Below are 14,864 nucleotides of genomic sequence, written 5' to 3'. Positions count from 1 at the left end.
TGAAACTATAAGAACATTATCCGTGTTTGTACGTTGGTTTTTTACGATAATTCAATTTTTAAGTGAGTTATGAGCATTTTTAATGTGCTGTATAGTATATGCTCATAACTCACTTAAAAATTGAATTATCGTAAAAACCAACGTACAAACACAGATAATGTTCTTATAGTTTCATAACAGGTCGATTCCCTGTAATTTTTAAACTAAAGGAGCTACAAGTGTTCTGCTGAGCGTAAATTTGCTATATTACGCACTGGTAAGACGGAGACAACAAATACCACTGTTACGTACTCTTAAGAGGAAGTAACCCTAGCATTTGTTATCTCTCTCTTACAAGTGCAAAATAGCAAATTTACACTCTGTAGTAGATCACCTGTAGCTCCGTTAGTTCAAAAATTAGATTAAATTGACCTCTTTTGATTTATGAAACTTGATGACAGATGGCAACAGTCTCTAAAATATCCAAATTTTCGTACTACCCACATAGTCCCAAATCAGTCAAATCAAAATTATTCCGGTGAAAGACATAAGCGCCAAAATTACATAAGAAAAAATAAAGTCGTATCGTACAAAAGCGCCAAAATCGTATCGTACGAAAGCGCCAAAATCCTAGGTACCTGTGTGCCACGGTTAATAGATGTTAAATAACAGATATTAAATTTAGAATTATATCGTTCAAAAACTCCAACGTTTAATCTTAATCGACAAATGTCGACAATTAGATTTTATATCTGATTACAATAGATTGTCACATAGACAGTGTATGAGCAGTTTTGTGTTATTAGTTTATAACACATTGTTAGTAAGTACTTCGTAAGCATTCGTGTAAGCATCATTCGTTAAAATTGATTTTACAAAAACTATTACAAATAAAGGTATTGTGTGTATTTTATATAAAGAGCAAAAATATAGATTTTTACGAGAAATGGCCAGTATCTACTTACATAAAATTTTAATTTCGGCCCAAATTATTTGTAATTTTTGCACCTTTGGCGCCTATTTCACATGTTAGGTATACAATATTATATTGGCGCTTATGTCCTACACATTTTGGCGCAAATGATAGGTCATTTTTGTGCCTTTGGCGCTTCTGTCATATAGCCAATTATTCACAGTACCAATCAATTAATGATAATATGTATTTACAATTGTATAGAATATTATTATAAAGGTTATATTATAATTTATAACACACTTAATTTTTTATACTACACAAAGTGTTTCGTACTACAAACAAATTATAGGGACTAGATGACAAGCTCGCATTGGCCGTGGTCTATGATAGTAAGGTACTAGGTAGTGGAAGATGGGGGAATGGCGGCCACCTAGCGGGAGTTCATGTATCTCCGGTAATAATATGAACCAACTATTTTACTATTGGTCACATTAGAACTATAAAGTTGTTAGCTACTATATATATATAAGTTTCAAATTTTTAAAGTTAACTATAATATTGTTTTTTCATTTTTTTTTTTAAACACAAATGACCGGCATTACTTACTCATATAGTGGGGTAATACCAGTTACACCAAAATACATGTATAAGTATAGGACAAGATATAAATTTCTAAAAATCATACAAATTATAATCAAAATATGATGTCATCAGTACAGAGATATTTATCAATATTAAGAATTCCTAAGATGCATTAGAAATTTTAATTTTTGTATTTGTACATTTTAAAAGTATAAAAAATATATCTTAAGCAAGGGCGCCCACAGGGGGGGCCAAAGGGGCCAATGCCCCTACTGGGAATATTTTAAAACTTGTTAATTTAATGCCATGCATATTAAAGACATTGTTAAAAAGCAAAAACAAAATATTATTGAAGATGTTTTACAATCATTATGTTACAATCAAGACGCATACAACTTTTATTTGATAATTAATATAAATATAATGAATTTGTAACATCTACATTAACATGTATTTAAAAAATATCAATGATGTATTGTAAACCTATACATATAAGGGACTTAATATGTGATGACATATAATGTTGATTTTTTTTCTATTTAGGTTATGCTATTTTAGAATGAAGACACTAAAAATATATTAAAATTTAAAATAATCTTTTTGATTTGGTTTTAGAATTTTGATCTTGCCCCGAGTGGGATTTTATCCTGCGGGCGTGCTTGATCTTAAGTACTAAAAAGTGAACAAACTTTTAATTTATTTCAATTAAAATACTTTTATGCATTGTTTTTTTGTATATCAGATTATATATTATTATAAACAAATATAAGCTACCTAATATGTAAAATATAGGCAGGTAAATATCATAAAAATGTACCTATGTAAGAAACATAACATAATATGTACTTTAATAATAATATAATAGTACCTAGGTAATCATTGAATAGAATAGGCATTTAAATTTCCAGTCCTTCTTCTTGGTAAAATAAACAAATTATAATGTGTAAAGCTCTTAGATAGACAAGTCTTTTCATTTAATTTAACAATTAATAATAACATTATCACTTTCATATAATAAGTAAACTTTAAATAGAATAGGCATGTATATTTCAGTTCTCCTTGGTTAAAAAAAAAAAAAATTATAATTATGTACCTATAGCTCTTAGGTAGACAAGTCGTTTCATCTAATTGAACAATTAATTAACATTATCACTTTCATTTAATCAGTAAACTTTTAATAGAATATAATATAAATTGTAATCCTCTCCAACTTAGTAAACAAAAAAACAAATAATAATATGTAAAGCTTTTAGGTAGACAAGTCTCAAATTTAACAATTAATAATAAAACAACAAATACTACCTAGTTAACACTTAGGTATGATTTAGTATACAAATATCAGGAACTTAATTATTCATTTCAGTCTTTCTTAATTCTTAAATGTCGACTACATAGGTATTCAAAATTTGACCACTATTACCCCATCACATTTGGCCGGTAATACCCCCTTCATAGTTTTTTTGAAATATGTTCATTTACTTAAAAACCATACTATTTAAGTGAATTATGATCACATAATTGCAATCCTCATAATATTAAGAGGTAAATAAAACCACTAATGTAGAAAAATAATTAATAGTCATACCTTCAGATGATTTTCAATTAAAAAAAATATTAGTTTGAAAGTGACAAAGTGTTAATAAAATTGATAACGAACTTCAGTTTATCATTTTGAGACATCTGAGATTACTGAAAATATCTGAAAATGTTGGCTATCACGCTATCATATTATTTCATGAGATATGTTACTACTTACTGACCAGTGAGTGACCGGTATTTCCCTCTGTCCGTCATTCCACCACGTTCCCATAAGTGGATTTTTTACAATTATTGTTCAATTTTGTAGCAAAGCTACGCGTGTATAAAAAAGCGTAAATTAAAAATGCTCATAACTCACTTAAAATCCAAAGTTATCGTAATTCAAATTTACATTCAAACACAAACAGCGATCTTGCCTTCAAGTTTCATAATATAATATAATTTTTAAACTAATGCGGTTAAACTTAAACGTGATCTGCTAATCGTAAATTTGGCATGTTACGCAATTATTGTAATATGAAGACAACAAAAATATGTTTGTGGCTACACAGACTGTCCTCTTAATTCACATGCGACATAGGATTTTAGACGTGTTCTTGCCAAACGTAGTACGTAGTTCACACCAATTGATCTAATGTAGCGATAAAAATTCTAAAAACAGGTTTGAATTTGTCATCAAGACTACTTGAAATTGACTTTTCGTAATATTCGAGTGTCTACCAAATTCGTAACTCCACTGATAATAATGCTTATCTACGAATATAACAAAATCGAAATTATTATATGATTACAAATTTTCATTTTTTCATTACACTTACGACTTAACTAAAGTACTAAACCTACCAACCTTTTAAAGTTTTAACTTTGAAGTGCTAACTGTTAATTATTAGCGACTAGCGTACACGTATAACGACATAATATTTTTATCTATTACGTCCGCTTTATCATGAAAATAACCGTAGAGTATAGAGGGCAAGATCACGAAGTATTTGTGGCAGATGAGTTGTATAACTATTTACAAATAGGTAACTATGAAGTGTAATATTACTGTATGTATTAGGTATATCAAATTGCATTAAACCAAAATAATGGTTGTCTGTTTTGAAAATGATGTTTTTTTGTGTAATATTGGGAATAAGGGTAAAATATATATCTTAATAATTTAATATTTAAGTATTCAACCAAGATGTACCATACAAATTTAATGTATACAAATTGTTATTTTTCTATATCAGATGAAGAACAGTTAAATAAGTTTCAAAACGAAATGTCCAAAAAACAAATACTTCTGAACTCCAAGAAACCCAGACTGGCCAGACTTCTCTTCAACAGTTGTTTAATGGGGAAACATCTGGTTGTGAGGATGAACACGATGGTAATTATTATAATGATATGTGTCCAATGAACATGTGTCATATTGTGTACATATAACTACATCATAATTTATAATATGCTATACAATAGATTTTATTTTACCATTGAATGGTATTTTATTATGTTATATTCATGTTAGGAATTACAAATTTATAAACTTGCTATTAGATTATTTTTTTAATATAAAAATAATCTGTGTATTGTACTAGATTAAAAATAAGGAAAGTTATAGGGGAAATGAAAGAGGTAATAGTAAATAGTAAAAAATATATAAGGGGAGTGTTATAAAATGGGTATATGTCATCGCTTATTATTATACTTATTTATTTATTTATTTATTACATATTATAGTCAATTCTCCAACCAAATGTAATTTATTTTAATGAGCACTTATTATTATACTATTCTGTATACTTAGAGATTAAAGTGTTGTTGTTGGGGGGGGGGGAGGGGGTGGCGCAGGAGGACTCAGACCCCTACCTCTGACGGCGGTTAAAAAGCGTCCCCTTTAATAAATTAGGATTCTATACATTAGACATTATACATAAAATTATAATATATGGAACGCTTAAAACTATTTACTATATGGAGATATTAGTCCCCTCTGGAATTTTTTCCCACTTTAACCCCTGGTTATACTTATATTCTAAATAGATAATTGCATAACTGTGTAATATGTTATTACTGGCCTATGATATGAATATACAATGATAGTCACAGAATAATTACTAAATTAAACTATTTATATTTTGTTTCTAGAACATACTGCTTATATAACAAACAATAATGGTGCCGTAGCAGTATTAGAACCAGGTAAATGAATGTTCCTATTATTTTATTGAATATATATTATACATAATACTTTACACTAATATAGTCATTAGTTTAACTAATGATTAGTATGTTCAAATTGAAATATATAATTTAAAAATTGAATTAATTTTGTCCTTTAATTTTTAGACAAATCCACTACTGAAATGGACGGAGACGAGACATTAAGTAGGCCAAGTAAGATTAGTCATTATTCATTACTGATATATTATAAATTTATAACCTATCTAATTTATGTCTGCAGATGCAGATCGATAGCCAAAAAATCATGTGCTGGTGCTTATTGATGCCTTTAAAAAAAATAAACAAATGTTTCTTTGACAATCATAAGAAAAGAAAAGGTATGAGAAAACTGTATCACAAAAAAACAAAGGAATAAAAAAGCCACTAGTTCTGGACAAAGTGCGATTCATTTTGAATTTGAAGAGGAATTTGATAAAATATACAAAGATAAACCTTCCATCGGTCCAGTGGCATTAGCAGGGAATCTTATTGTAGAAGAAAATGCAACAATTTATGATAGTAACAATAGTACCGAAGACATGCCTAAAGTTAAAAAAGAAAGAAAGACAGACTCCATAAATAGTGTGCATCTGTTCATTGAGAAAAAAGAGGAAAACCGACAAAAAAAAACACATTGAAATAATGGAACTACAAAATAAATCATTGCAGCTTCAGCAGGATGCTGTAGAAGTATAAAAATACCATGCATCAGTTCCTAACCATTTATAAAAATAATTCTACTAAATAATATTTTTCCAGTTATGTTTGTTATAAATGTTCCTACTATTACAGTATACAATTGTTAATAATATATTCATATTATACCAAATCAAAACAAATAAAGAAATATATTAAGTTAAAGAAATCATAATTTGGTCTCTTTTCATACAGGCAAACTGCGTATTTTCTATGTAACAAGCTAATTGCTCAGCAGTATTATCGTCACCAATATTAGGTTGTTGTTAGGAAATCAAATTATTCATCCATTCATCATCATCAAACTGCAAACAAATATTGTGCAGGACACAACAAACAATTATAGTTTGTGGAATCAATTCTACTTTTTTCATATCTAAATACTTCAAAAGTCTGAAACGACCTATATAATTGAAAATATAACTGTTTATTATATTGTTATTTTTAATTTTTAATTCATAATTTAATAAACCATATTCGAAGTAAGGAAATTGTCTGAAGTCTAAAAATTGTACAAAAATATGTGAGGCACAAGTGTTAGGGTTTCCAACTTTTATAATTTGTAAAACTTAAAACTGGACGTTTACTGAATACCTTTTTTTCTTTTTTTTTTTTAGTCGTAAAAAAATGTTGGAAATTTAAATGATGTTTAAATTGTTTTGAGATAATATTTAGACAAATCTATATGTCATTCCCTCGGAGATAATATTATCAATATTCTCTGTCATTTTTTAATGGGTGATTTTTCTCTAAGATTACTTAAAAACATGGAAAAAACGATTCTGCGTAATTCCTTTTTTCTATGTATTGCGCGTGGGCCAGAGAGAGAAAACAAATGGTGGGATGACATCCTCTCAAAATATAATCTTATATTGTAATAATTAATTATAGTCTATAGAATAATTGTAAATATATTTTATACATAATATAATAAGACTGATATTTAAGCAGTAAGCACACTAATTCATTAATCTAAAATGTAGATACAGAAATTATCAATTAAGATTTTACTACTCTTGGAAACTTTATTAATACTCCTAGCACCAGCTTTACTAACATACCAAACACCTATATGAACACACCTAGTGACAGCTATATTCATATATTGATGCACCTTGCACCATTCATAATTTTGATGTAAATAATATAAAAATAGGATCAACGCTAAAGTATATTTATTAAGTGCCTACCTAGTATATTCTATATGATTGTATGTAATTTATAACCATTATTTCATTATTACTGCTAAAGGTATAGTATTACAAAATAATAATAAATTTTTCTACATGCTCAAGCACATTACTGATTTTTTTTTATTTAGAGCAATTAGATTCATCAATTAGCTTAGAAGCTATTTTGAATTGTTATCGTGAATGAAATATCATTTTAGATTGTTATTTAAAGACTAACGAATAAAATAAATTGTTTTGTATTATAATAACACATTTACTCAAACAAAAACGAAACCAAAAAATATTTGTTGAAAAGTGAATGTCGGTATCTTTAGAAATGTTTTTTATTTCCTCAAGAACACAAAGAGACATATTATACTCCTTATAAAAAAATGCAAATTTAGTATCGTCTGCTAGAGAGAAGTTGTGGGACAAGTTTAATAATTTAAGAAATTAAATTAGGAAAACAAACCAAAGGTCAACTAAGGAGATAAAACCTGAAAAATATTTTATGCCCAGTGAAGATATAGTAAGTACTGTGAAATTTTTCCATCAATATATGTATTAATATTATATGTTTTATTTGGTTAAGAATTAGTTGACGATATAATATGAGTCAAACATTATCACTGTTATTAACGCAGAAGCCCACAATATTAGTAGCTTGCCTGTTTCATTGTTTCATAACAGTGTATAAAATAAATAATAATAAGTTAATAAGTGGACTGTATTTTAATTCTGTTTTAATAAAAATAAATTGAAATTCTTAATATATTGCTGACAAATATAATGACAATAAAAATGTTCACAATTAGAATAATAAAAAATAATATAATATGTTTACAATATCACAATTAATATAAAAAATAATATTCTCAGAATTGGTATAGCAATAATAATACAAAAATCTGTATATAATTCAATAATGTAACTAATGTAAGAATAACAATATTGATATATAATACATGCAATAATATAGGTAATAAAAATATAGGGTAAAAATTTAAGTATAGAAGTTGCCAATTTGGTTCATTTTTCACATAATAATAGTACCAATTACAAATTTTTACTAGACTTCTGCTAGGGATAATATAAAGTAATTTGGTAGATGCAACTACCATAAATTTAACCATATAACAATACAAAATAAATAAATAATAAATATAATATATATCAGTAAATAATAGTGATGCACCACCTACCTAGGTATGGTTATTGGTTGAGCAATGCCGGGATCCGTAGTTAAAAAATTATACAATATAAGAAAAATAGGTGTGATCCCGCACATTTGCTTCAATACCGCTAACCACACAACGACTAGACACACAGTGAGATCAAAACCCAATTATTCTAATGCCGATTAAATGCTGTGCTCTCAACAACCATGCACCAACAATAATAACAATATGTCCTAATTAGGAAAAATAAATATAAAACTTCAATAAATTTGAAAGTATGTGTGTTGACTGCTCGAAAGTTGCAGTAAAAAAAAAAACTGAATTATAAAAATTAACCCATGACTAAGAACGTAGGCCGTGTTTCTGGACAGTGGTGTGCGAACAGCTGTCGCTGCTAAGTCCCACTGCCACCAACATAATATCAAATGAAATATCATACTAATAATAGTATTCAGCGCGAACATCCATCCCACCTTGAAAGAACAGTCTTTCAAGCTCTTCCAAAAAAAAAAAAAATAACCAAAAACAAATTAATAAAAATAATACTAACAGCAACAAGTACTACTACATAAGCCCTAGTACGAACTACATATCAATACAAAATAACATTAAATAAACAATAATAAAAAATGCTGCTAGTTGACAAGACCTAAAGACGAACCACTAAGGGACAGGGGCTCCAACGTCTTGTTCATCTTCAGCTGTGGATGGAAGCGAAAGTTTGGTAACTGGGCTAGACAGGCGCGGATCTAGAACTAAAATTGAGAGGGGTCATTTACTCATATTTATGAAAAGACAAAAAGTTAATACACAGTTAAACCATAATAAAAGTATATTATTAATTAAAATAAGAACTTTATTAATAATTGTTGTTTTAATTAAATGACAAAGTTTAGTCTCCTTTGTTTTGTTTTTCTAAATCTGGAATTATTCATCAGCATTTATTGCTATATTCTTGTGAATATTAAGTAAAGCGAGACCAGTTAGGCGTTCCGTCCCCATATTTGAACAAAGCCACGTTTAAAGGCACCTGAGAGTGGAGAATGATCGCTCCGTTGTAGCTGCACTTACAAGAAGTGTTGCGAGTATTCGTAATGAAATATTAATATTCGGGTATAAATCTATGTCACGCTGTTCTATTACCTGAGGTTCTATTACTTTATTTCCACTTTGTAACCCAAAGCTGAAATTCTGACAATACTGTAGATATATGAGGTCTATGTAGAAGTTCAGTGAAGTTTTTAACTACTTCCTGTACGCCTACTAAATCAACTTCTCAGTAAACTGTTTTTGGTAAAAAATACTCCCAAACTAAATAATGGAAGCACCTCTGGAGAAAGTCGTTCATCTAAATCTACTATTATTGAATCCAAGAAATGAGTATAGGTACTTTTGCGGAATTACTCTTCTGCAGATTAACCCGGCTGATTATTTTCTTGGTGCTTCTGTCTAGGAACAATTTTTGGTAATTTGATCTCCACATCTAACTGCTCGGAAATCTCTTTTGACTCCAAAAATAATTGCTAGAAAGCAACATCACTATCTGTTCTCTTTTGCTTAAGAACTCGAATAGTGTCTTTCATTGCATCGGTTTCCCTAGACAGAGTCAATAGACAAAGTCTGAAGAAAACTGCTTAGTGACACAGTTGTACCTAAAATGTAAATTATTAATATATTAAATAAAAAGTCATCAATTTTAAAAAAAATCTAAGACATCATTCAAACATACTAATGCAATAATAAACTCAGAATTGCATAAAACATGTCAGAAACATCACTCGCGGTTTTACTGTCCTCCCAAGTTGAAATTCGGTGAAGGGCATTACACATTTTGACCAAGTTATCACCCTGAAATTGTAAGTGTCCATCATGCCTTTCAACCCAACTTGTTTCACATATTCCTTGTAGAGCCATTCCTTCAAGCCCCTCATCAAAGACTTTGTGCCGTTTTGCTGACGCATTAGCAAAAGCTATTATTTTCCTCACAGACCATAGTTGCTGAAGTATTACGACAAGCCGAAACTTTTGAAGATTTAGCTAATGAATTGTTTAAAATATGGTTGTTGCATGGAAAACGCTTAGCGTTAGTGGCTTTTTTAGAAAGTTCGTAAACTGCACCCTTAGTTTCAGAAGCCATCACAGAGCAACTATCTGTACTAATACCTACACACCATATCAAATCAATATCATATTTTAAACAAAGATCTTCTACTATACGTGACAATGCAACGCCTGTTAAATGACGCTCTGCTCTTTTGTTCTCAAAATTAATCATCTTGTAAGCATCACAAAAAGTTAAAAAAATCCTCCTTGATTACTCCATCGTAAAAATATCGAATGGAGAGACTCAGCTGCTCAGTGTGATTGATATCAGTTGTTTCATCAAATATTAATGAAAATAATTTCGATTCTTTTACTCTAGCTAAAATAGCTTCTTGAATCAAATCTCTGCATGTATCAATCAGTTCGTTGTGCACTGTTTTACTGATATACGTTGCATTGGAGTTTGCTGCTTCTAAATATTGACGCAGATTTGAGTCGCCTGACTCGAGACGAAACCTTAGAAGAGCTCTAAAATTGCCCTCTTTATTTGCTACCATACTATTTTGCTAATTTTTGTCTACATTTAGACTACTTATATTTCCGTCATCCCTATGCCCACGAAGGGTAATATTTTGGTGGCTCTATAATAAAATTGTACCGATATTTGGTCGCAAACGATATCTATTTTCTTTAACTTACGCTATTCGTTGCTTACGACTTGGTTAGCAACTTTAAGGTCAGAGTTATGGTAAGTTACAAGAAAACTTTTCCCAACTTCGACCAACATTTGGTGATATTTATTTCACTGGTGTGTTAATAGAGACCCCTTTTATCCAAGTAGGTCATCAAAAGCTTTTAAAGGTTGTTTAACAAGCCATTTAAGAGATGTATTTGTTTGACCTGAGCCTGAAGCAAATGAAGTAAAATACTTGCAATAAAGCCCCTGGTATTTGTGTGATAAAACAATCCAATGGAATTTATTGAGATGTGATCTTTGAGCGTACTTTTTGGTTTGTTTTCCGTTCTTGGTGACCACACAAAAAAGAAAATCGTAATTTATAGACAGCATCCAGTGTTGTTCAAGAAGATTAGCTTTAGAAGAATTGTCAATGCTGTTGTTCCCTATAAAAGAACCAATATCTAAAGAGTAATCAAAATTGATATGTGAGTCGTTTTTCTGTTCAGATTTAGATGAAGATAACGACACAATGAATGTTATCGCCAAACTATTTCCATGGTCAGAATTAGATACCGAAGTAGATATAGATGACTCGTTTTGTCGATTTTCAGACCCAAGTTTTGGCTTTTTACTAAATAATGTGTCGATTTTTCTTACCGACCCGCTATTTCTTTTTAATAATTCACCCTACATAATATAAAGAAAGACATTTCAAACATTTTATACTAAGATAAAATACAAATGTAAAAAAAGCGGGTAAGTAGGTACCGTTCTGCTGTACATTAGGTGCCGTGTGGATCACTATTATATATTGTAGAAGTGTTGAATTTAAATCCAATGATAGGTATCATGAATTAAAAAAGTGAATTGGCATTATAAATATAGATATATTCAGGACGTGCGGCGTTCGCCACGCCAGTGGTTGGACGGATGAAGTTAGGGACGTTTCGTTGAGTCAACCGACGATGACAACATCCTCCCATAACAACAATGTCACAAAATACGAAGAGAATAAATTACCCACATTATGCATTGCTGGGAGACGACACATAGATTTAACCAAGTTATATTCAAGTCAGGTGTTGCCGTGTTGGCGTACGTGGTCAAACTGATTCGGACAGAGACCAATGAGAGCACCGTATTCATTTTTCTATTGAGTTATGCGAAATATACAGCCTGTATGGTGATTATAAACTTCAGTCCGTAAATCACTAAACGTATATATTGTACAATTCTCGTAGCCGCCATTGTTCTGCGTGTTGTACTGTATAATTTCACGTGTTTTGCTTTGGTATTCTTGTGGTCGATCGTGTTAAACGTAAAGCTAGTTTAGCCATATCGTAGTCGTTACTTAATGTATGCCGTAACTTTATGAAGATTGCCAGATTATGCTCGTATGACGGTCAGGTCAAAGATCACTGAATCTACAGATATTTTGTTGCTAATTTTCGTCGTTCAAAAGATAAACACAGGTACTTATTATATCATGGTATATATATTATTATTTATTTATTTATTTGGCGGTTGACTGTTGCAACGGATTGGACGAAAAAATCGTAACACCCAAGTTTTCTTTGATTTTATAATGATTAATAAATGTAAAACATTTTTACATGGGTTTACAGTACCTAGGGCACCTAATTAAAAATTATTATTATCTTTTGTTCCATAGTGTTAAAAATTACAATTTTTATTATTGTACAAAAGATATTAACTTAATAAGTCCTTAACATAAAAGTGTGATCAGAGCAATACATTCTATAGTATCTTTCATGTAAAATTTGGAACAATTAATTGATGATATACTTATAAATAAAGTTTTAACCTGAAAATTTTAATCTAAAGTTAAGTCAAACTATAAAATTCGCCGGTTTTTGTTAGCTATTTATTTAATATTTCCCTTTTTAGTTTTTTCCAACCACAAGGTCAATCATCTGTATAGTATTTGTCACACATATATATATATAATATAAGGGTATTAAAAACCCATAAACTGAATTACATTGTAGATAATGGTGTTGTATTGGTATGGTACAATATGCATAATAAATAGTTAGGTAATAAAAATGTAGATTTTTATCTTTAAACAATTAATATTATATACATCTACTTTTACAGATTAACAAAATGTGGGTAGAAATGAAAACATATTCAATACAAAATGGAGAAGATATTGATGCAATATTATTGGATAATATGGATGAATCAAGCAACGCTTTTGAATTATGTAAAAATAATATCCGAACATATAACACAAACACTATAGATGGTAAGGATCAAATTTTGATCAAAGCAATCCTAACTCCACTACAAATTCAAAAAACAAACTCATCAAAAACATTATTAAAAAAAAACAATAAAATGTATCTAGTAAGTTGTACAAACATCAAAAATGAAAACGATGAATATTTCAGTTCAATAATAGATAATTTATATGAAAATGATAGAATATTTATATTCAACGGAGTTGTAATCAAACAGTTTACTGCTTCCAATCCTAACTTATTAACCGTTTTAGTTGAACCACAACACAACACTTCAGTCATCTTATTTAAATCTAATAATTCATTAGCATCGATTCCAATAATTGTAAAAAATCTTTCCCTATTAACTGGTTCTGGTGATTATTCGATTTTTGGGAAAATACAAAATATTATAAAATGTGGTGAAGTGTTTATGGCTTTGACATTACTAAGTTGCGATAAATCGATGATAAAAACTCTCAAATATTCTAATTTTTTTAGTGCTGAAGACAATCAAACAGCATCTTTGTTGAAATTTAATTTTTTTTCAGAGACTGTTGACATATTAGTTATAACTCCAAGTAATGATTTTACTTCATTGTCACTTAATCAACAAATATGTTTAAATAACGTAAAAGTGAAAAATGTAAAAGATACAGGAATATTTTTACTCTTTGTTAATGGTTATAGTGAAAATATAAAAACTATTCCAGTGGGAATTGGTTGTAACAATTCTCTTAGACCACCTACAAGAAATTTTCCAATATCAGATGAATTAAAACCAGAAGTTTGTCACTGTAAATTCAAAAAATTATCAACTGATCTTCAATTGGTTTTAAAACATAGTATTCAGGATCCAAGTAGAAAAATAATGAAAACCTCACCAAACGCCTCCTCTTTTGATTCATTTAGTTTCTTTAAAATTCAACCAAACTTATTTAACATAGAAACTCATCAGTCAAACGTTTTTCAATTTCAATTTAATATCGAAACAAATACTGTACGGGTTATAAACAATTGCAGACTTATTTATAGTGAGCCAAACCTATTTGATGACAATGAAATTGTAAGTGGATACTGCATAAAATGCTCAGCATTTGTTCAAAAAGGTTTCCTCGTGGAAACTATTGAATCTTCTAATGTTGTCTATAATTGTCCTGAATGCTCTAGTATTGTACATCTAACATTTTTTTTCATAATGCATTTTTTGTACCAACATGATGAATCAAAAGTTATACAAGTATGCTGTTTTGGTAAAAGAGCTGAACGTATTATCAAAAGAATATCAAAAAAACACATAAAACTCGAAAAATATTTATCACACCCAAAATATAGGCATCAAGTTAAAAGTTCCTTGAAATCACTTATAAGAAACAAAACTAAAGTAAACGTAAAAGTTTATTCACCACCAGTCAATAACATAAACATACTAAGCAATATGTTTATTTATTAATTATGATTTTTCCATATTATAGTTATTAGTCTATTACATATTATAATTTAATGTAAGTATGTCTGAATATTACTGTGCATGTATGTTTACATACTTCTAGGATTAAATACTATATACAATACAAACACTGAACATTAAACTAAACTATTACTTTTTCTTTGTACTTGTTTATATTA

General features: G+C 29.3%; 1 protein-coding gene and 1 long non-coding RNA gene across 3 annotated transcripts; both read left to right on the top strand.

The window, feature by feature from the left end:
* Positions 1–591: 591 nt before the first annotated feature.
* Positions 592–5,209, top strand: LOC149061251 (uncharacterized). 2 transcript variants are annotated; one of them, XR_016189961.1, is made up of 3 exons: positions 592–875; positions 4,252–4,391; positions 5,150–5,209. It is a non-coding gene; the product is annotated as an uncharacterized LOC149061251 (long non-coding RNA). The 2 variants fall into 2 exon arrangements; XR_016189960.1 differs by lacking the exon at positions 592–875 and adding an exon at positions 3,190–4,041.
* Positions 5,210–13,119: 7,910 nt separating this feature from the next.
* Positions 13,120–14,688, top strand: LOC149061250 (uncharacterized). Its single transcript, XM_089230900.1, has one exon. The coding sequence runs from the start codon at positions 13,120–13,122 to the stop codon at positions 14,686–14,688; it is 1,569 nt and encodes a 522-aa protein (XP_089087026.1).
* Positions 14,689–14,864: the final 176 nt, after the last annotated feature.

Source organism: Diuraphis noxia, unplaced genomic scaffold (genome assembly GCF_037042655.1).
Source record: "Diuraphis noxia isolate RWA-SAM2 unplaced genomic scaffold, SU_Dnox_SAM2 contig0001, whole genome shotgun sequence".
Lineage (NCBI taxonomy): Eukaryota > Metazoa > Arthropoda > Insecta > Hemiptera > Aphididae > Diuraphis > Diuraphis noxia.
Note: the sequence above shows the minus strand (reverse complement) of the source record. Positions and strands in the feature narration are given on the sequence as shown.